The sequence below is a fragment of the Physcomitrium patens genome, chromosome 24 (genome assembly GCF_059467195.1).
Source record: "Physcomitrium patens ecotype Gransden chromosome 24, ASM5946719v1, whole genome shotgun sequence".
Taxonomy (NCBI): Eukaryota; Viridiplantae; Streptophyta; class Bryopsida; order Funariales; family Funariaceae; genus Physcomitrium; species Physcomitrium patens.
In genome coordinates, this window is record NC_143433.1 from 10,758,608 (window position 1) to 10,783,283 (window position 24,676).

General features: G+C 34.1%; 2 protein-coding genes and 1 pseudogene across 3 annotated transcripts; 1 reads left to right on the forward strand and 2 right to left on the reverse strand.

Annotated features, from left to right (window-relative positions):
• Positions 1-308: 308 nt before the first annotated feature.
• On the reverse strand, positions 309-3,098 carry LOC112276616 (serine/threonine-protein kinase BSK5-like; annotated as a pseudogene). Its single transcript, XR_016500525.1, has 9 exons — positions 2,862-3,098; positions 2,553-2,688; positions 2,245-2,378; positions 1,944-2,050; positions 1,715-1,800; positions 1,347-1,526; positions 1,064-1,211; positions 854-967; positions 309-754 (listed from the first exon to the last, which is right to left on the reverse strand). The product of XR_016500525.1 is annotated as a serine/threonine-protein kinase BSK5-like (transcript).
• A 1,004-nt stretch (positions 3,099-4,102) lies between these two features.
• LOC112276379 (uncharacterized) lies at positions 4,103-5,111 on the reverse strand. Its single transcript, XM_024507650.3, has 2 exons — positions 4,759-5,111; positions 4,103-4,427 (listed from the first exon to the last, which is right to left on the reverse strand). Exons 1-2 carry the CDS (start codon positions 4,999-5,001, stop codon positions 4,176-4,178), a joined length of 495 nt encoding a protein of 164 aa, XP_024363418.2. The 5' UTR covers positions 5,002-5,111; the 3' UTR covers positions 4,103-4,175.
• Positions 5,112-7,970: 2,859 nt separating this feature from the next.
• Positions 7,971-11,154, forward strand: LOC112276366 (uncharacterized). Its single transcript, XM_024507613.3, has 2 exons — positions 7,971-9,769; positions 9,973-11,154. The coding sequence occupies exon 1, from the start codon at positions 8,434-8,436 to the stop codon at positions 9,592-9,594; it is 1,161 nt and encodes a 386-aa protein (XP_024363381.1). The 5' UTR covers positions 7,971-8,433; the 3' UTR covers positions 9,595-9,769; positions 9,973-11,154.
• Positions 11,155-24,676: the final 13,522 nt, after the last annotated feature.

Consider the following 24,676-nt stretch of genomic DNA (forward strand, 5'->3'; position numbering starts at 1 on the left):
AATATTAGTAATTTATTTTTTGAATTTTATATTTGTATTTATTTATTTATTGACTTTAATAAATATTTAAATATCTTAACATACTTTTATGATTTTTTAATGTAATTTAATATTTTTTTAATATATTTTCACAAGTAGTTCTTTGAACAAAATTAACTACTTTTTTTGTATATTATTTGTGACTATGGCATGGTTTTACCAATCCTACTTCATAGCTGAAAGCTCCACTGTGTATTTTATTTCTTTTTATTTGTATAGTATTTGTATAGTATTTGTATTTGAAAAATATTCTTTAGCTCACAAACATATCTTTCCAAAATAGTTTCATTTGAGTCACACTTGACAACTACACGGGTTCATACAGTATATATGATTTCAAGAATGTCATCAATGTCGTCCTGTGATGGTTGTAACACAGCTCCAGCTCTGAACCGAATTCGGATAAGTACAACAAGCAGGGGCTGACAAACCTTGAACAATGGGAGAGGACGAGAGGCGGGCTTCAATGGTAGTAGTGGTTTTGTTGCTTCATGTCGAGTACAGTCCCTTCTTTCAACATGTTTTTGGCGTCCGTCCCCAAGCCAAGTGTGGACAGTGCTGCCGCTTGCAGGCAGAAGGCGGTTGGCCATTCGGGACGGACATATTCCGCTTGCATGGCATCATGCAGAGCTACTTCGGCTTGCCCGCTCAGCAAGTAAGCTAAGCTGCGGCGAGCGAGGACCGTCGGAGACATCATGGTGCCCACATCCACAAACTGCAACCTAATCCAGGATCAATCACTGTGTGTATGAGAGAAGGAAGCACAATAAATTTTTATCAGCTTCAAGTCGATAACATCGGAGCAGAAGATTACCTGTGTGTAACAATCAATAGCAGTTTTGAAGTCTTTGTCACGAAAAGCTACGTCTCCCCTATTCCTCGAGTTTAGCAAGTCTTGCATCTTCTTTGTCCACACTTGAAAAGAAAGCTGAAACAAGAGAATTAGTTTTTTTTCATACAAGTTGCTTCACGGCGAACAAAATTGAACAAGCTATGATATAGAGTATAGAGGGTAAAAGAACACCTCGTTATCTGCGCCTTCTTCGATTTTCACGAGAATTTCGTGCACCGCTGTAAGATCGTTCCGAGAAATCGCCTCGCCCAAGGATGACAATGGAAGAGGCGGTGAGATCTCCTCTTTGGATTCCCATCAACGTGTATGAGGGTATCTTCTGCATTCGTTTTCCACATCATCCAACTTCAATGAAGATACTTCAGCTTAACATTGGATGCTTTTTTTCTTGAGGAAAATTCTAACAATGACTTCGGTGCACAAGTCAGTCATCCAGATCCGTCAATTAGCTGACCTCAGCTCTCCCCTGCAGTGGAGCAAGTGCACTGACAAGCATCCTGGCATCCCGTGGCTCAAACTGCAAACATCGAGATGCAAGTCGAACGAGCTCTGCGCCGTCATCATTTGCGATCTGACCTTCTAAATATGAATCCATGAACTACAACATGTTCTTGCCACGAATCAAGTCTAAGGCCTGCACCGCAAAACAAAGACACTACCCGATTCAAATACCTTACCTTCTGCAAGAGCACTTGCTTCAGGAAAATATTAACGCTAAATAAAAAAAATAAAAAAAAATAAAAAAAAACATGCCATTGGTTCATCATAGATTACGATAAACAACACAACTGCGGAAATCAGGGTCACTATGTCAGCACTTACGTGACTAGGAGGTAGATGCTTCCCACTCAACAGATCTAGTAGAACAGTTCCATAGCTGTAAATAACACTTTCAGGTGTCACCCTACCTGCAAATTTGAATACAAGAATCTCAGGAATCCAAAGTAAGCATACTAAATCCAGGGCTGCTTTGAATGTTGGTAATTTTGGGTAGGTCCGTAATAATGTCCAGAATTGCGCAAATACATTACCAAGCTTCAGACTTCGTTACCAGTTCTTAAGTACTCATGGGGGGGTGTATGCCAAGTTGGTACTGTAGCTCTTTCCATCTTGGCTGTTCTTCATGAGGCCGAAGCAGGAGAGACGTGGATCCCCCTCCTGGCAAAGGTGCAGGAACTCATCAGTTTAGGTTGTACGACTTACCAGGTTCACTTCATAACCGGAAGAATGAATAACAAAACATAATCGAACAACTTTTATTCTGTATAGCGGAACTAATTCAGTAGTATGCTAATTGGGAAGGAACTCACAACACCACGATTCAATGCGTAGTCGTGACAGAATAGAGATACCTGATCAAACAAAACACGATAGGCGTTGAGGTCATTATAGAGACGAAGATTGTGATTAGCACAGTGATCTAAAGCTTGGGCAATGTACAAAGCGACTCGCAACCTCATCGCCCATTGCATTGGTTGATACTCCCCTGTAGAATGTTGATGATCAACAAACTGTCATTGTCTTTGCAAAGTGTGACCATGGTAGACCTCAAATCTCCGACTTAACAGTAAGAAATTGAAAAGCAACTTCCCTTCGTGCACAAGAGATGTTATGTATAACCCTCCACTCAAAATGCATGGGTTCAATGAGAGAAATTTACAGTGAAACAAATTCTTTGACAAAGTATCGTTCGGCATATACTCCGCAACAAGTAAACGCTCATCACCCTCATAGCAGCAGCCAATCAAGTTCACCAATCTTTCATGCCTTACTAGACCCACCTTCGAGGCCTCATCCTGCAAGCAAATCATAGCAAATCATAGCAAATCCAAACTTTCAAGTTTTTGTGAACGTAATACTCATACGCCACTTTTCTCATGCTAGAATAGTTGCTTGAATTAAATTAAACAAACTAAGAAACAAAACGAATGGTGTTTGGTAACTAGAAGTGCGCTATGAAGGAGTTTACCATGAAGCCTATGGCATCGGGCCAGGCTGCTGTAGGGAACCGTTCAACCCAAATATTTCGGTCCAACCGGCCTTCGTACACGAAATTGGGTGCTTTCTCTCCGCTCTCTGAAACTACCAAACCAATGTTGAAGGTATTCGTGGCCTTGGTCAGAGACTCTAAAGTATACTCTCTAAATGAGGGAACTGACTATTTCAACCCGTCGCCCATGTTCTGCAGCTGCAGCCGAATGTACATGTTAGTTGCCGTGTTTTTGTTTCTAAAGTGAAACGTTGCGCTCACGAATACAGTCTCTCAAAAACTAATTGAACAATCAAACTAACAACAGTTCCAGAAATTCACAATCAAATGTTTTGAATAGCAGCAACCAACTGAGACAATAAAAATTAGGACCAGATGGAGGACATGTTTTGCTATGCTCGTGGTTTGGCTGATGTACCCGAACTCGCAACCTCCACTCGTGCAACTGCCGCAAAGCTGGTTGCAGGGGCATCAGGATTCTTGGACAAGAATCTCCCTACGCCCGCCAGTGCGTCACTTTCGCAGTTAGCTCGCCCCCCACCCTTACTGTTTACGGCCTCTTGTTGCCAACTTGAACCTCATCCTCGGTAAGACCGAGCATGTTGCAGAATAAGAGTATGATTGAAATACCTTATGAAAGAGAACCTGAAAGAAACCTGTACACTACGTCTGAATAACTATGCACTCTTGAAGAAAGGTCCATTATGCAACAATCTGTGGTAGAACCTCAGCTTAGGACCTGCACCAAGAGCTTTAACAGCTCGTCCATAGACCCATTTCTCCTGTATTCTTAATCCTTTCGTTCAGGACTTGGAAACCGAGCTACAAGAACCTCTTAAAGGACACGTCTCTGGAGGAAGAGACGTCTCTCTTGCTCTAAAATGTCGCAATCCAAGCACGAGGGAACCGAAAGCAAGAATTCCTCTCCCCTCATTCTCCCTCGCTCTCTCACAATCGCTGAATTCTGAAAGCCCCATCGTTTCGAACATCCATTTTCCTCTCAAAAAAACCCCTGATCTCTTTCGTGACCAGCGTCATCGATGTATCCTTGACGAATTTAAGCATTCATGTATATTTATGTTCATATTTAACTTAGGAATCTTTCTGTGCGGCCTCTCAATGAATGTCTGCCAATGTAGGATGTCTGTCAATGGTGCTAAGTTACTGTTCGGTGGACATAGAAAACCCCACAACACGGCAGCTCGATTGTACACCCATAATTAAGAATAAATAAAACAGAAAGTTACGTAGCGCAGTAAACCCACATGCTGGTATCATGTCCAGCTGTGGACACTATCCCGCTCCATCGACATCTAGTAGGAGACCTCTCAAGATCGAAACTGATGGAAACTGTGCCTGTCCCTGGACACCCTGAGCCCAAAAACCTCGAACGGGACTCCGAAGCTTTAACGAATTGCCGCCACAGTCTCGCAGTCGATCATGAGGGAGGAGATGAAGCTGGAAGCCATGCGCAAGGCAGTACTGCTCTATCCATGTAGCCTGACACTCCACACCCAACGCTCCACACGTGCAAACCCGCAAAATCTCCAGAAGACCAACAATTCCTTAAGAGCTTCTCAGAGTTGCAAGATGGAATAGCAAAGACAACCCAATAGAACTAACCCACCACCTAATTCCTCCTCATCCTCCATAGCCACTAACTCTGCGTCACACCCCATGCATGTCAATCACCTGATTTGAATGGACCACTACTTCCTTGCACATCAAACAAACCTCAAAGACAACATCTGAGCTTGGACAGAAGTCCCACTCCGATGACAGTTGAGGAACGACTAGGAGGCGATACGAGCCTTGAATACCAAATGAAGAATCAGTCGTTCAAGAGAAGTTAACGTGCAGGCGGTAATGCGAATACCTGAATTGAGCAGTCGCAAATTGGGTCGACGGTCACATGTTCGCTACGACGGAGGCTGGGAATGGATCTCCAAATGGCGATCAAGTGCGAGTTAATCGATTCCGTTGCATCCGTCTTCTGAAGGATGCAAAGTTCAGGTTTTCGGAGCATCGTGACAAAGAATTGTGCTGATGAAGTGAAATTGTTAGAGCCAATTCTTCCTTTTTGCACATTTGAGATGCTTTGGAGGCGCAGTCTGCACATCAAATATGAAAGCAAATATCGAAACAGTTACTCTCGGCGTCGACTACATCAGCCAAACTGGCGGTAACCTGCGGTAGTCTGCGGTAACTCGAACAAAACACAAGGAATTTATTTACCAAACTAGATTATGCAAAAAAAATTGTCTTTATTCTTTAGACATGGTCAGTTTTAGGGACACAATATTTCCAAGACTAAATAATCTTATTTGATGTATCACAATATGCTGTGTGATATGAATTTTGAAATGCTTATTCTTTTTTGGAGAATCTCAATATATACATATATTAGGATGATTCAAAATTAAAATTAAAATGTTTAGGAGCTTTTGAAATGTCAAGATTTTCTTTGCTTACTTGTAGACCAACTATAATATAATAAAATTTAGCCACCTTCAAAGTTTGAGATTGCATAAATAATGCATATAATCTATTAAAAATTTTAATTTTATTATTTTAAACAAGGAAAAGATGGATTGTTTTGTATTTAATTTCTAATGAATTAGAATCTATTTTTTTCATAAAATCATATGCATATAAATTTATTTAGTTTAAAACTATATAATAATAAAATAAAAAAGCTAAGTATATATGAATAATTAAAAATCCAAAAAAAATACAAATATATTTTAAGAGTTCAAAGTACATCTTGATATTGCAAATAATTCAAAGTAAATAGAAATAGATTAGATAGATTTTTTTCCAAATTTTAAAAAATTATATATATATATATATATATATATATATATATGTATATATTCCTTATTTATTTTCTATCTAAAATATTTTTCTAATATATATATATATATATATATATATATATATATATTATTGAATATCTTTATAAAGTAAATCTTTTGAAACAAATTTGATTTTTTTGTATACAAGATGGTTAGAATATTTAGATATGTGTATTTTTTTATAAAGTTGAAGTATTGGGTTGCATCTACTTACCATCTTTTAAAAGTTAATAGTTGATATTATTATTACTATTATAGATGTAGAAATATAGAATCCTAAATTTATTGCTTAGAATACTTTTAAGTTTTATTTATGCAATTTGGATATAAAAAAAAATTAATAAAAATACTGTTTTCTTCCAATTAGTGTCTAGTAAAGTTACTAGACTTTTTTTTACCAAATATTATTTGATTCTTTTGTATAACTTTTATACAAAAGAAATTATATTTTAAAAAATAATGACTTTTCTAGCAACAAAGCTTATTTGTTACAAAGGCGTTAATCCTTAAAAATAAATCATGTCTATTTTTCTTCATTAATTTGTAATGGTTTTGAAGTCAAATTATTTAATTAAAGTTATCAATAATCTGAATACTTTTGACCATGATGCAAAAAATAATTATTTAACAAATCTAAAAAAAAATAATATTGTTGTATATCTTATTTTATAAATCAAAAGGTTTTTTAAGGTCAGCCTATCAAAGGATTTAAAAGTTGTTATCTTTTAACTTCCCTCTTAAGAATAAAGACCCTCTTTGATAAATTTATATTTGATTATAAAGACTTAAATCACAACAAAAAGTCACTAAATTTAGATTGTACTTAGTTTGATTAGAATTTATGTGCTCTTGATTTGTCTATTTAATTACTTGTATTTTATTTAAAACCAAAATAATTATAAATTCAATCTAGATCTCAATTTACAATCAATGTTTCTTAATAAAAAGAATTAAAATTAAGTTGTAGAAGACTAGTATGAAAAATAATGATTACAAACTAGTTTTGTGGGATACCACAAAAAACTTTTTGTACCAAATTCTGTATTATTAGATTGTTCAGTGGTCTTAATTATTGCTGCTTCTAACTAAATAGTTCAATGTGTAAAGATAAAATAGTTTGTTATTTGTTAAAACAAAGGAAAGAAAAGACAAAAATAATATCTAATTGGAACAAAGTTGTAATGTAATAATAAACTTTTGATTTGGAAGCCCTTCTATTTATACTATATTTTTAAAAATATTTTTTGAATTAAATCCAATATATATTATTGGATCTTGTTCTTACTTATTATTTAGTAAGTAGTATCTAATTTGGTAGATGTATATTCAATTAAATATTTCTATACAAGTAGCAACTTGATTTTTAAATCTATATTTAGATTTTTGGATTTAGATGATTATTCAGTTAAAATACAAAAATACAATCAAAACTTATTTATGTTTCATATTATGTAATAATTGAGATCAATCAAGAATATTTTAATAGCACTAGGGATCTCTAGAAAAATGAATCCTTTGTCCATATTCATTCAAAAAAATAAAGAAATCAAAACCTATTTTGTTGTTAATTTCATTAATCAATGCAAATAAGATATGTAAAATGATATTTTCTACAAAGCTTCCAATCACAATGTCACTCTAAAAAAACAAATTGATTTATTCTTGTATCTTGCTTGTATTAAAAAAAAACATATATATATATATATATATATATATAGCCTCAGATTTACAATTAGAAAAATCTTGACAACTTAACCAAACTCAAGTGAGGTTCTCACCTTGCTTTCTGCTTTGAATTGGTGGAAAAAATATGGATGGATCACTAAGATTAAGTTAATTTTAAGAATCATTTTGTTGGATAAAGATAGAAGAATATTAAATAGATCCAAGTTTTTACTAAATTTATCCAACCATCTTAACCATCGTGAACACAAAAATGACCTTTAGATTCATTTCTCCACTCTTAGATCTGCAATCAATAAAAACCAACCACATTCATAATGCTAACCATAAAAAGGTCTATTTATTTATTAAAGTATGGGTCTATTTAACATTCCACTAAAGATACGTCACCAGAATGAATTGAAGCAAACGTAGCACGCTGTAGCAACTCAAGAGGATTAAGATTAAGAAAGAAGAGGGCATCACAAACATGATAAAACATCGCACATTGACCTCAACGCTCAAGCAACACTGCAAGCCCTTCGAAGATATGCAAAAAATGCATACGTAAAGGTCATTCAAGTGTGTAGGCGAGCTCTCTTCCTCGAAATTATTTCATGTTTTTGTGTGTGTATGTGTGTGTGTGAAGAACCTCAATCCGTGTGCACTCATGGTGCCAATGCTGCCCAGTTCGATGTTCAGAACCAGATGGGTGCTTTTCGTAACGTCTCGATCTGAGACGAGACGAGCACAATGTTACTCCGAGCATGTCAGAGAATGATTCCCCAGTCTGTGCTTTGACGGTTTATCCGTTTAGGATTCTGCGAATGCTCGTGCCATGCCCCTCAGATAGATGCTTCGTTGTTTAACTGTGTAGCAGCATTCTTTGTGCCATCGCTTAATAGACTTGGGTGCAATCGATTTTGGGTGGTAGGAAAAGTGTGTCGATGGTTGTCCTTAGCGCCGCCCGAAGGTCGAGAGTTGGGTAAAGAAGGAGAGGAAGACAAGGGGATTCGGTGATTGTCGTGGCATTCATGGCAGTCTTTGCGCCAGTGGTCGCCTTTTCTCAAGCGCCAGCTCTAGCTCCTTGCGCTGTGGAATGTTGTACTTCTCCGTCAGCTGCATGGTTCGTCAAGCGGACAGATCGTATGCGAGTGTTACGAATTCGCAGGGTGGAGCGAGTAGGTGCGCTGCGATGCGTGTGCCGGGGTGGTGGAGTGAAGCCGGAGACCACGGACGGGGGACAGAAGCATGGAAATAGGGTTTTCATATTTGGGATGGGGTACACATCTCTAGCGCTAGCGAATAGTCTGAAGAAACAGGGGTGGGATGTGGTTGGGACGTGTAGAAGCGAGGAAAAACGGGAGGCGTTGGAATTGCGGGGATTTCAAACCCACCGTTTCAATCCGGACAACGATGGGGAGTGGTTGCAGGGAGAGGCAATCCGGGATCTCCATGCGTCCACTCACATTGTGAACTCTATCCCTCCTGTGGGCGACTTCGATTGCGACCCGGTACTGGCCAGTGTCAAAGTGGAATTGCAGCAAGCAGCGAGGGAGCGGTTGCAGTGGATAGGGTACTTGTCCTCCACTAGCGTCTATGGTGACTGGCAGGGAAATTGGGTGGGAGAGGAAACCGACCCGCGGCCGGTTGAGAGGAAAGCCGTTGCGAGGTGGGAGGCTGAGAAGAGTTGGATGCAATTTGGTGAAGAAACTGGAGTATGCGTGCACGTGTTCCGCCTCGGGGGGATTTATGGGCCAGGTCGCAGCGCTCTCGATACAATTCGGCAGAGTGAACAGAACAAAAAGCTCTCGACAAGACAGCAGCTGCGAGGGCACAAACGATTCACTTCGAGAGTTCACGTTGCAGATATTTGTCAAGTGATCGTTAAAACTATGGCGTCCAGGGATCGCGCAAGAAAAATTTACAATGTCGTGGATGACGACCCTAGTCCTCGTGCTAAGGTTATGGCGTACGCTCGAGGACTTCTTCTGGGTACTAGTGTGGAGCATGATATGGAGTTCCCAGAAGAGTCTGCCGGCTTCGTTTCAAGTGGTCATGTCTCCGAAAAGCGAGTGTCCAATCAACGTGTGAAGGACGAGCTCCAAGTTAAGTTGTTGTATCCTTCCTTCAGATCGGGATTAGAAGCAATAGCAAATGGGTTAAATAATCCGTTCGATCAAGAAATCAGATAATCTCTTTAACCTTGTTTTGTAGTTCATAGGATCATAGCAATACTTCTGCCCAGCCCGGGATTGAGAACTTGAACCATTTTTTCAGTCATGATCTCGGTGAGGAGTAGCATTCTTCAGCTTGAATGTTCACATCGCCTTCTGAGATCGACATATCTAAGGCGCACGTTGCAAAGACGTAAGTGAAGAGTAGCGCATGAGAAGCCGATCAAAGGTTATTTTTTTATGCATTTGTTTATAAATGTCATCTCTGATTCGTGTATAAGCGGCAGAAAGGAACTGCCATATGGAAAATCAATGGAAGTGCGTTCAGTGTAACCCTAAATAATTAACACAGTTTCAAGTCTTAACCATGCATTTCGCATTCCCAATGTGTTTCAGGACGATCCGACTTCGTTTTAGAAGATGCAGTTTTCTGAATTCCACACGTTTTCTCTAGCACCTCTGGGTCAAGCTTGGTTGCATAACATGAACCCATTTTGTGTTCCAATGGCTTCCAAATCATGTAACGTTACAAAAACACGATACACTGCACCCAATGCAATTCAGGTAGTCGGATGCCTTCTATAGCCATTTGATGTTTCAAGCAGTGAAAAGAGTTGGAGCATGGTTGCCAGACACATCACAAGTGATATTGTAAAGGGAAAGTTACTTACTCAAAAGTGACCCTGTTCCAAACCACGGAATGGATTGAGTGATACTTCACATTATCCCAGTGTTGAAACCTGAACAAAGGCTGGTTCCTTTGACTTGGAACATTAGCTGGCCATGTTCAAATAGGAGATGGTGGTGTCTGAAGGTTGCTAACTCCTTCAAGAGATACAGGAGGCCCAGTTTTATCTTTAGAAGCCAAAGGGTGATGAGATTTGCATAAGGAAAGGTAGCTGAAGTGAAGCCCAAGCAATAGAGTAGTAAAAATCTTAAACCAGCGTTACAATATGTCATAGAGGTGCAATCAATAGAGGAAGCTCACGAAAGTCTGTTTCTGCCCAAAATAAAATAAAATAAAATAAAAAACAATCAAACAAACAGCACAGAAAAACAACATTTTTGGGAGGGCAAGCGGTGCAGCGAGTTGTTGGAAAGTGACGGGGGGTAGTGGATGCTGGGCTGCCGTGGTCTTCCTACGGTAGTAGCAAACGGCCGTCAAGCGCGCATGCATGGGGGGCGAGGTTGGAAGGCAAGGTGGGTGGGTCACATCTTCGGTTTAGAACGGTGGCAGAGTGCGGTTAGTTCGGGGAGGGTGTTGTGCAAAACCGCTGGGCAGCATTCGGACATTGGGGCAACACAAGAGAATACGCGCGCATGGTTTTGTGATTCCGCAGGTAGTCTCTTGCAAACATGAAGCTTGGAAGGGCATAGCGAGTCGTGCGGAGGGCACGGTTGGTAGCCCGGAGTAATCGTGTGAGGCGTGCGCACAATGCATCGGTGGCGGCAAGTTAGATAGTTGTTCACATCCGTTTTAGTCTACATGGCTAGGATACTCGACTCTCACCCGAGCGATCCGGGTGCCTCGGCAATGGAAGCTCCCAAGTAAATAATTGGACTACATACCCTTTTCTATTTTCTTTTAGTCTTTGTCATTTCTACCAGGTCTGCCCTTCTTGTCTCATACTTCTCGATGAGAACCGAAGCAAGGGAGTGACACCCGCATACGGAAAGAGTGCCCTTCAAACTCCCCAGTTGACCCTACTTTGGCTCTCATCAGTTCCCAAGTCACCAAAAATCTCCAAATCTCCCAAGGAAGGTGCCCCTTCTAAACTCGCACCCAAACCAAGTTCCAAGCCACCTTCCCAAACCACCCGTACAGCAAGTGGTCTGGTGTAGAAATTTTTATTATGTATTTTTATAGAAATCTGGGTGGCATGCAGACATTAATAATAGAGGAGGAGGAGGCAATTTGTGCCAAAAGTGCCATGCTCAAATCTATGCGGCATGGAATTTGGGCACTAGATGCATCTAAACAAGGAAGAGTGATGATACCTTATCACATTCAAGGGTAGATTTGCTATTATTAAGAATACATGGGAATTATTGATATTTTAGCATATTTGAGGGATATATGTTTATATATATATATATATATATATATTTTTTTTTCCTAAAATCTAAAATTTTGTAGGTATGGAATATTTTTGTAATTGTGTGCAAAACTTTCCAACTCATGTTTGTAAATAAAGAAATATTTATTTTAGAGGTATTTCATTGGTTTGTCTGTTGTCATTGTATTCAAGGATAGTAAGTAGGCAATTGGTAAGAAATAAAATCTTTTAATTTAAAATCAATTGCTTTGTAATTATAATCTACTAGGCAATCTTTATTTGTACATTGAATTTAGAAAGTTGTTTGCAAAAGTGTAATTATTTTTGCTATAAAAATTTAACACTAAAATTAAATATAAAGAAAGATGCATTCTTTAAATTGATATTCATTTAAATATAAAATTAGATAAATCCATAAAAAATCAACTTATCTACTTATCTTGATAATTCATAATGTAAGAGCAGGTATTTTAAGTGTCACGGACATACACATATAAGGCAATAATTACATGTATAAATAGGTAGAAGTAAACAAAGTAGGTAAAAGTAAATTAATTCTATAGTATTTGCTATAAAAGCTTCCTAGAAGCTTCATAGACGCTCCTTTGACTTTATAGATGTCTTTAATTGACTTTTTGGATTAGAAACATGGTCAATAAGTTGGCCATGTGCCTCACATATTGTTAACTTGAAGACCAAGCTAACTATGTAGCCTACATGTAGAAAAATTTACTTTGTAAGTCAAGGCATGTGTCCTACAAAGTCAACACATATTGGAGGTCTTATAGAATGTCGCCACATAGCCCCTAGTTAGATAGTATATACAAAAACAAGAGTGAAGCCTTCTTCACTCTTGTCAACTCTTTTCTTGCTTCTAGTCTAGTTTCAAAGATCTCTAGTTTTCTTGGCTTTTGGTAATAGCTATTCCACTCTCTTTCTTAATATACATATCAAGTTATTTCTATTTTGTTATCTTTCTTTGAGAGAAGTCTCACTTGTTTATTTATTTTTTATCATATTCTTGTCCTTGATAGATTGACAAGAGTGCACTTACAATATCAGAGCTTTGTCTAATCTTGATTAAAAGTGGATTACCCCTTTCTCTTAATAAGACATAAGTATATTAGAAGTTACGGATTACCTTCTTTTAAACTGATATTGTCCTTAGTATTTTCTTTGTTCCCAAGTCCTCTCTTCTATTTTTCTTGAGCAATATTAGACATCTTCTCTTTTTTAAGTGTTATTATGGCAGAACTTGCTGAAATGAATAGTGCAATCGCACAAATGCAAAAGCAATTGAAGGAGTTAATGCTTGCGATGCATCAATTCAATTTACGACCACAAGGAGCAACAAGATTGGCAGGAAGTGAAGATATAGAAATGATTGGAGCTGCTTCAACATCTGTACTAAATCATCTCCCTTCTCTTATGGTGGAATGCCCTTCTACTGTTAGAGAACCAAGAATTACCGTGCCCGAGAAGTTTCATGGCACCAGATCAAAATTCAGAGGATTTATCAATCAAGTACAACTTGTGATTGAACTTCAACCCCAAAGCTATCCAACTCCAGGATCGCAAGTTAGATTCATTGCTATGCTTCTTTCAGATTCAGAATTATCATGATTTTCATCTTTTCTTGAATGACAAGATCTAATATTGGATAATCTAGAGGTTTTTTTGGCAGAGTTTTGATCCATGTATGGAGAATATGATGCAATTCGTGTGACAACCAATAAGATCAATACTTTGCGACAAAGCAATCGATTAGTAACGTTGTATGCTTCACAATTTTGATAACTTGCAACTGATATCAAGTGGGATGATGCTGCACTTATTAGCTAATTTTTCCACAAATTATAATATGAGGTAAATAAATTAATAGTCAACTTACTTGATCCTCAAAAATTGAGTCAAGAAATTGACTTTGTTGTGAAGTGCAACAATCGTCTTTTTGAATTTTCATCTGAGAATCATACAAGTGGACTTCAACGTTACTATAATTCAATGGCAATACCAACATCTCTTCAACACATACATTCGGAAGTAGAGGATATGCAAATTAATGTGGTACATTTCAAACCTCTTACTAAGCAAAAAAAGATTCATCGTCGTAAGGAAGGATTGTGCTTATATTATGGAGAACCTAAGTACACTTCTCAACATTGCCCAAAGAAGCAATGTAACCATAAAATGAGGAGTACGGCAATTATAGAAGATAGCATGTCGGAAAACAAATTTGTCCAACTACAATAGGGAACGTGCAGTTGGAACCTTGTACAATGACTAATGAAGGTCCTATCCTTTCCTCAGAATCTTCTCTATGTTTTATGATAAATGTTATTCTAGGACCTAAACATCACAAAGCCTTTGCCTTACTAGATTCAGGAGCCTCAGTATGTTTCTTAAATGAAGAATTTGCTAAAAGACATACCATATTTTTAGTAAAGAAAACTAAACTTGTTCATGTAGAAGTCATAGATGGTCGTATGTTGTCTTCAAGAGATGTTACTCATGAAATCCTTTCTATAGAAATAGCAACTAATGGTCATAGTAGCTTTGTAATATTTAATATCATTAGATCTCCTTCTAATCCAATCATTTTAGGTTTATCATGGCTAGAAAAATATAACCCTAAAATAGATTGGACTTCTCGTAGTCTTGACTTTTCTGAAAGTATAACTAAGAGCGTAGTTAATCAAGTAGAAAGTCATAAGTCTAATATAATTAAACCTATATTTATATGTGTAAGAGCTTTCTTTCATGTTACAAAAGAAGGATCGCCTTGTGTCATTTATGCCACACATGTTTCTATTGGTGGAAAGACTTCAAGTGGCATTCTAAGCCAATATCAAGATTTTTAAGATATATTTGAGAAAAAGAATGCGGATACTCTTTCGAAACATTATTCCTATGACTGCTCAATTGACCTTCAAAAAGGAGCACAACTGCCATTTGGACCAATCTACAATTTATCTCTAAATGAGTTGGCTGAACTCAAGGAGTATATTGAAGAGAATTTGGCTAAGAACTTCATACGTCATTCCAAATCTCCAGCAAGAGCTCCAATTTTATTTGTAAAGAAAAAAGACGGATCATTGTAGATGTATGTCGATTATTGAGAATTCAACAAAATCACTATCAAAAACAGGTACTTGCTATCTTTGATATTTGGACTCCTTGATCAATTGAATCAAGCTAAGATCTATACAAAAATAGATCTACAAGGAGCATACAATTTGATATGCATCAAAGAAGGAGATAAATGGAAGATTGTGTTTTGAACAAGGTATGGATATTTTGAATACAATGTCATGCCTTTTGGACTTACAAATGCACCAGCAACATTCCAACATCTAATGAATGATGTCTTTTGGGAGTTTTTAGATGACTTTGTTTTCTGTTATCTAGACGATATCTTAATCTATTTTAAGAACTCAGAAGAATATGAACTTTATGTTTGTTGTGTGTTACAAAAATTAAGAGATGCATGACTCTATGTCAAGATAAAAAAAAAAATGTGTATTTTACACTACTCAAGTCGACTTCTCAGGATATATCATTTCAAATGATGGACTTATGATGGATCCTAAGAAAGTTCAAACTATTATGGATTGGAAGATCCCAAAAATGGTAAGAGATGTCCAATGCTTTTTGGGATTTGCCAACTACTATCGAATCTTCATCAAAGACTTCTTTCAAGTTGTAGCTCCACTAACATGTTTGACTTGTAAAGACAAACTTCAATGGAATCAAGAAGTAGAAGTAGTATTTGAAGCTTTAAAGACAGCCTTTGTTTCTGCACCAATCTTGTATCACGTCGATTTTTTTGAGCCATTTTTTATTGAAACAAATACATCAGACTTTGCTTTGGATGCCGTATTGTCACAAATGGGAACAAATAAAAAACTTCATCCAATAGCTTTTCACTTTAGAAAATTTTCAGCAGCCGAGATTAACTACGAGATCCACCACAAAGAACTTCTTGCAATCGTGGATTTGTTTCAAGAATGGCGCCATTATCTGGAAGGTGCTTCTAGTCCAATCATAGTATATATGGATCACAAGAACCTTGAATATTTTATATCAGCACATGTTTTGAATCGTCGCTAAGCCCGTTGGAGTATATCTTTCTCAAGATTTGAATTCAAGATCACTTATCGACCAAGAAAACAACAAGGTTTGTCAGATGCACTTTCTAGATGATCTTACTTTGCACTAAAGGAAGGAGATGTTGTTTTTGATCAACAACGGACAATTCTCTTAAAGCCATAATATCTTCATCTTTGAGCAATGAAATCAATACTAATTATTTATTCAACTTTCATTAAGCAAGTTCAGTCAAGTATGTCTTTTGATCCTCTTATTCATGATATTAAGGAAAATCCTTCAAAGTCTCATGATACTTCCAAGTTTGAATTCAAGAAGAATTTACTATATTTTGAGAGATGCCTATATGTTTTAGAAGGTGAAGCTCGATTACGTTGTTGTAATACGTGAAGTCTTGCTTGAGAATGCTCCAAGCACAAGGAAGAATGGAAATTGCAATAACAAAATTCTAATTCTAATAGAATACTAACAATGCTATAATTAGACCATAATAATGCTAAGCAAGCTTAATCAAATTCAAAAAAACCTCAAAAAATTTCAAACAAATAATAAGAATTCTTAAAGAAATATTAGAAGGATCATAAATATCACTCAAATACATCTCAATTCAATCTTAATTTAATTCTAATTAAAATCCTATTGAACTTCATTCAAACTTTAGGCCAAACCTAATTAAATCTTAAATCCTAATAAAATCCTAAATCCTAAATCAAATCCTAAACAAACCTTAAACCAAACTCTAATTAAATCCTAATCAAATCCTAAACCAAATCCTAAACCCTAAATCAAACCCTAACCAAATCCTAATCCAAATCCTAAATCCTAAAACAAATCTTAAACCAAACCCTAAATCCTAAAACAAATCTTAAAGCAAATCCTAAATCCTAACCAAACTCTAATCAAATCCTAATCAAATCCTAAACCAAATCCTAAACCCTAAATCAAACCCTAACCAAATCCTAATCCAAATCCTAAATCCTAAAACAAATCTTAAACCAAACCCTAAATCCTAAAACAAATCTTAAAGCAAATCCTAAATCCTAACCAAACTCTAATCCAAATCCTAAATCCTAACCAAACTCTAATCCAAATCCTAAATCCTAAATCAAATTCTAATCCAAACCCTAAATCCTAAACCAAACCCTAAATCAAATCCTAACCAAACCCTAAATCAAATCCTAACCAAATCCTAAACCCTAAATAAAATCCTAACCAAATCCTAAACCAAATCCTAATCCAAATCCTAAATCCTAAACCAAATCCTAATCAAATCCTAAATCCTAAATAAATCCTAAAAAAATCCTAAACCAAACCCTAAACCCTAAATCAAATCCTAATCCAAATCCTAAATCCTAAACCAAACCCTGGTAATTCCTATAACAGATTTAAACCTCAATAACTAATGAATGAACTGTTGATTTTAACTCAAATTTTTTACACTTCTAAACAAATAAGTTAAAAACAAGTACAAAAAAATTAAAAAGGATCGGAGTTATCAAATTGATGATAACCTCAAAAATGTGCTCGAATATTGGCCGACCTCCTTCTCCATGTTTGATACCAATCTTCCAGAGCCAATATCTCTCTTTTTCACCATTCGATTGTTTTAAAAATTCTCACATACATAGAAAATTAAGTCTAATATCCTTTCACATAAGTTTTACTCCAATCCAATTAGTAGATTGCAAGGAAACTTAAAAACCCCCACTAGACCTAAAATTCTACTTTCTGAGACCTTGACCCTCCTAAACCTCAATATTCCTCAATTCAACCGTTAGATCGAGCTCAAATTCATAACACATATGAAACATAACTATAACCATAAACCCAAAAAATTTCACCCATAGATCTATTACAAAACTCTTGAAATCACCCAAAACGTAAAATCTTGTATTATTTCATAAAATCCAAGTCATCTGAAACAAACCTTGATTTTGCAAAGCTCTTACAAAGTCAAAAAAAATCTAAATCATCCAAAATCAATGCCCATAGAAACCCCATCCAATCTTCTATCAAACCTCATTCTTCGATCTGCCAAAGAGTCCTGGAGTCGTCATTGAGACTCGGTTTCATGCCTCATGGTCTGATTTCGACCCTGGTTCATAACCGGCCCTCTCCAAGTATCAACATCTAGTTTTTTTAAGTAATTTTTACTAGAATTCACTCTTAACTTTCTCTTGAAGATGTCTATATCATTTATTTTTCCAATCTATCTTATTTTACCTTATTTTTGGTCCTACAAAGTAAGTAGAAGCTATTTTTTCTAAAAGGGCAGCATTACTACTAAAAGTTTTACTACCTTCCTATCTTTTATCCATATTTTTCTACCTTTTCTTTTAACTTGGCTCTTCTATAATAAGATCTATATTTTTATCTTTCACCATATAGTCATGTTAAAATACGACAATATATTCTTCAAGCTCGTCATGACTTTCCAGCAATAAGACATTTTAGATACAATAAAACTTTGGAACTAATATCTTAGGACTTTGGTGGCCACAAATGTCGAAAGCAATCAAAGATTTTGTACAATCTTGTGATGTTTGCTCGAGATAAAAAAACTCCTCGTCATCGACCTTACGGACTTCTTCAGCCATTACCCATTTTAAAAAAACCATAGTCTTCTATTTCTATGGATTTCATCATGGAACTTCTAATCTCAGGTTCTTATGACTCTATATTCGTGATAATAGATCATTTTATCAAGATGGCACATTTTGTACCATGTACAAAATCTATCACAAGTGAAGAAATAGCTAAGCTCTTTCTTAATAATATCTATTGCTATCATGGATTATCTAAGGATATTATATCAGATAAGGGAACTCAATTTGTATCAAGATTTTGGCGGACTCTTTTCAAGATCCTAAAAGTGGATATAAAACTATCTTCGGCATTCCATCCTCAAACTGATGGACAAACGGAGCGTGTTAATCAAGTTTTGGAGTAATATTTAAGAAGTACCATTAACTACCTATAAGATGATTGGACAACTCTTTTGCCATTGGTAGAGTTTGCTTACAATAACACGATACATTCTTCTACAAAACAAACACCTTTCTTTGCCAATTATGGTTATCATCTACGACTTGATATTTTTGACTTTTCAAAAGTTGATAATCCTGTTGCAAAAGATTTGACAATTCATTTATCAGAGCTACATGCAACTATAAAGGCACAGTTAAAAGAAGCTCAAGAATAACAAAAGGTCAATGCGGATGTCTATCAAAAGGAACAACCACCATTCCACATAGGTGATAAGGTATGATTACTTTGTCACAATATCAAGACCACTCGTCCTTGTGATAATTTGGACTATCAAAGGCTTGGACCATTTTCTATTTTTGCATAAATCAATCTAATTCTATATCATTTGTTCCTACCGAAGTCAGTGAAAATCCATCCAATATTCCACGTGTCTCTTCTTGAACCATAGAAGATAATGGACATACCAAGAAGAAGATAAGCTCCATCAAAATCAAGATGAAAACCTTCCTTATAAAAGCAACAAGATCTAGACAAGATAACATTCTACTTTCAATCCTTGTTTATAGCTTCTTTGTAGTTGTGACGCTAAGGAGATGGAAGATCAATAATTAGTAGGTTGGCTGAAGAGCCTTTTTTTATTGACCTGTCAGACAAGACATTATAATTGTCACAACCTTCAAGTCAACACAATCGACATGAAGATCTTCAAGAACGACATGTTCTTCTTCAAATAGATGGCGAGATACAACACGTTTGGTATCACAACCTTCGAAGGGACTCTTGATGTTTGGTAATTTTATTAGAGGTAGGAACAATTCTTGATGGTGTTCCAAATGTTTTATTCAAAGGAAGTTAAGAAGGCTTAAAAAACGATCAAATAACTAGGTGGTCTTCATGCCCTGGTATGGAATACTATCAATGGTTGAGAGGCCCTATCAATCATCTTCGAAGAGAACAAAGATCAAAATATCTGATAAATATAATTTGTTACATCATAGATTTATTCAACATATGATGACCGCTCCTCATGGAACTCGTTTCTAGAAGGGAGGATAATATAACGAACATATGTATGTAAGCCAATAATTATATGTATAAATATGTAGAAGTAAATAAAAGTAGATAAAAGTAAGTTAATTCTATAATATTTGCTATAAAAACTTCCTAAAATCTTCATAGATGCTCATTTGACTTTATAGGTATCTTTAATTGACTTTTTGGATTAGAAACATGGTCAACAAGTTTGCCATGTACCACACATGTCGTTAGCTTGAAGATCAAGCTAACTATGTGGCATACATGTAGAAAAACTTGCCTTGTAAGTCAAAGCATGTGTCTTACAAAGTCAACACATATTAGAGGTCCTATAGAATGTTGCCACATAGCCCCTAGTTAGATAGTATATATAGAAATAAGAGTAAAGCCTTCTTCACTCTTGTCAACTCTTTTCTTGCTTCTAGTCTAGTTTCAAGGATTTTTAGTTTTCTTGGCTTTTGGCAATAGCCATTCCAGTCTCTTTCTTAATATACATATCAAGTTATTTCTATTTTGTCATCTTTCTTTGCAAGAAGTCTCACTTGTTTAATTATTTTTATCATGTTCTTGTCCTTGACAATACCAAAAAAACATCCAAATGTATGATAAAGTATCTTAAAGCCTTATATATCTTTTTGAGAAATATTTTCTGAACTTCATTAGCTCATATCTCACGATTGGATCTTCCAAACAATCTAAAGTTTTACATGAAGTACTAATTTACTTTCAAAAGCTTTCACAAAAAAATTCAAACTCAATTTTTTTATGGAACTTGAGATATCACCAAAACCCTAACAGTTGCTTTAAACCCTAGCTTACATACACCTACATGCTATTTTCTTTATATCTCATAAAATAAGTACTTAAATACCATGAAACTTTGATCTATAGCTTTTTTGCCTAATAATTCATACTTATAGATATTTTGAGTCAAAACTTCGTCTACAAACTCAAGATATGGCTCCAACCAATACTATCAATAAAATGACTCACTTACTACCTTTGGATTACATATGTTGTCTTCAATGTCCTATAACTCCTTCATCTAGACTTGGAATTTATCAAACAATATATGTAAAGTATAATTAAGAAAGTGTTTTCTCCATCTTTAGTTGCTGAACTTTCATTGCTCTTCATACACATATGTTATGCTTCAAAGAGTGACAATAGGTACAAATTTGATACCTTAACTTTGAACACCTATATCTCCTTCAAAAAAACTCGAAGTCATACAAATTCTTTACCCAAATTGTATCTAAAACCTTGAATTTGCTGATCCTAGCCTCCAAAGCTTTAATGAATCCGAACGTGAAATCTTAATCCCTAATAAGCCCTTAGGCAGCATCATTGAAGTCCATTGGGCATAACATTCGACCAATAGGGATGAAGGTCTTCACCCCTTGCCTTCATCCAATCATACCTTGCTTTCATCCCTCCCAATAAGCCTCCTATTAATTAAAAATTTCTTCTTTAGGCTCTAATTTCCTCTCAAGGCTTCATACTAACATTTAGGTTCTATAATTTTTTTGAAATGCTATAATTATAAAGATAAAATTCAAAATAAAGTTTCTTAAATCAATTCTCTTTAAATTAATCTATTAACTATTCTAATATACACCAAGATTTATAAACATATTATATGTTCTAATTAATTTTTACATACTATAAGGATTTTTAGTATGACACCAAAAAGATATTCTATTGTAAGAAAAAAGACATGAATGGATGTAGATGTTGAAATAGCTCCAATCATATCTATATCTTCACTTCCTACCATTTTTGATGCTCCTTATGGTAGTAAATTGAGTTGATTCATCGCAAGTATTAACTCCTTCAATTACTCTTGTATTTATATCATTGCACTCTTCATTTCAAGAAGTTGTGCCATGATAATACTTAAAAAATAAATGTCTAATATTGCTCAAGATAAGTAAAAGAGGAGACTTAAGAATAAAGAAGATACTAAGAATAATATTAGTTTAGAAGAAGGTAATCCACAAGTTCTAATACACTGATGTCTTATGAAGAAAAAATCATAATCCACTGTTAATTAAGAGAAGACAAAGCTCTAATATTATAAGTGTACTCTATTCAATCTATCAAAGACACGAACTAAAAGAAGATACATAAACTTCGGAAATCTTTGTCAAAAGAAAAGTGACAAAATAAAAATGAAGTAATATGTATATTAAAAGAAAATTGGAATGGCTATTGCCAAATGATAAGGAAGTTAGAGACTCTTAATTCTAAACTAGAAGCAAGAAGAGAGTTGACAAGAATGAAGAGGGCTTCACTCTTGCCTCTATATATACTATCTAACTAAGAGCTACGTGGCGATGTTCTATAGGACCTTTAATATGTGTTGACTTTACAAGACACATGCTTTAGCTTACAAGATATATTTTCTATATGTGGGCTACATAGTTAGCTTGTTCTTCAAGCTACCAACATGTATGGCACATGGCCAACTTGTTGACCACGTTTCAAACCTAAAAAGTCAATTAAAGATACCCATAAAGTCAAAGCACTGTTTGTGAAGTTTCTAAGAAGCTTCTATAGAAGATATTATAGAATGAATCTATTTTTACTTATTATTATCTAAATCATATAGTTAATTATTGGTTTACATGTATATGTCCATGATAGTTTATTACTTTAAAATAATGTATTATTCATGTAATAATTTAATAAAAAAAGATGTATAAGCCATTTGCTTATGTAAGGATTCAAACTTAAGATTAAAATTGCATTAATAACCTTACAACCACTACTTATATTAGAATCTATAACTATTGCACTTAAAATATAATCTAAAAGTATATATCTAAAAAGAGTTTGTCTTTTTCTTATTGTTCTTTGAGTTTAAGAGTGAACAAGTAAAAAACAAGGCTTTTTGCTTAAATTTTTTCTATTATGGATGATGATCTATGATTTAGTATTAATTCACAAAGTATAATTTAAGAATCATTTTGCCAAAAAGATCATTGTAATAATATATTCCTTATAATTTTTAGGTGTGTAAATAAAAAAATTATTATTTGTAGAAAAGATAGATTTAGAAGCATAAATAGAGATAATTCAACAATCTATGTATTTAAGAATAAATCTAATTTCTACCTTTGGCAAATAAATTTTCTTTGTACATTACTTTAAAACCACATCTTTTATTTGCAACAAAAAGATGTTATTAATATATATATATATATATATATATATATCAAAATTTCAACTAGATGTTTATGATTATTTAATGACATAATGTTGATAGTAAATTCCAATAAATAAATAAAAATAAAAAAATAAAAAATCTTTTATTCTCAATAAAATTAAAATATATAGGTAGAAATTTAATCATCACCATAAGAATAATTTGTCACACTTTTGTTTTTAACTTGCTACTGGTATTCTTTTATTACATTCACAATAATATCAAACTTATATCTAAATTGGATCTTCTTTTCACATTATACATTATATTTTTGAATTGCCATTTGTGAACAAGATATTACATAATGCTTGAAAATATGACAATATGTTGTTTTCAACAATTACTTAAATATTTCTAACCTTTATTATGGTATTTAAAAAAATCTTCTTCAGAATTTGTTTTAAATAAAAATAATATTTAATTATATAATAATATTAATTGAAAAAATATGTAATATATATATAATTTATATACAAATATATTATTAATAATCTAAATATTATATTTTATGGATTTAAAAAAAGATAAGATTGTGTCTTACAAATTTTTTTATTTTTGATATTCTATGTTTTTGTTTTATCAGAGACAAAATCATAATATATATTTTATTTTTTATTTTTATAATTTGAATATAAATAATTTGTATTTTTATGTTGATTAAAATTCATTAAAATATTACAATAATATAGAATGACAAGAATCTGAATAGTATAAATTCTTTATTTTAATTAACTTGTATGTGCAACTTGTTTTAATAAATAATTAAAGTTTAAAATTTACTTTATCATGAAAATATTCTTTAATTAATTTATTAAAAGCAAAAAAAATATAAAAAAAACCCTTTCAAGAGTAAAATATTTCAACTATATGAATAAAATTTTAAGGATATGATCTACCTTTTTTTTTATCTATAATTTTGAACCGAATAAAAATTGTGTTATTTCGACTAAATATTCTATCATTTTAAGAATATACTTTTAAAGTAATTTAGTTTATATAATATTATTTATCCCAAAACTTTACTTGAATTATGTAAAAGGCATATTTTTAATTTTGACATGCAAACTTGTGTCTTTGAATTTTTGTATTAGAAAGAATACATTTTTTTATCTACTCTTTTATATTTTTATAATAAAATGGTCTCATTTAAATAAATAAAATGAAAGATAGTAGTTTTTGATAAAAGAAATCTAATAATTCTATTATAATCTACACTCATTTACAAAAACTTGTCTTTATTTCTTGTCAAAGATAGGTAATACTCCTAAAAGAGACATTAAAACTTATAAAATTTTGGACATTATTCTTGTTAAAATTATTTTGAGAAAAATCAATTTAGTTTGTGTTAGGTTGAAAATTAATCCAAATATTTTTTACCAGTCAAGAGTGCAATTTCAACAGCAATACTTAGATATGATATTGACACATATTTATTTATTTCAAATACATCAAATTTTCTCTCATATTTCTTAGATTATTCCATTAGAGGATTTACTCAAGAAAAGAATGGATGTTGCATAAATGATGTTGCATGAAATTTTAATTTATTTATAGCTTATACAATTGCCTTTGTTCCAGGTAATAAAGGCATAATTTATTCTATATATAGTAATTATTATTAAAATTAAATAGAAAATAAAAATCTAATCTATCTAAATTTTATTCTTTTTAAATTACAATAAACATGTAATAATAGATATTTTTT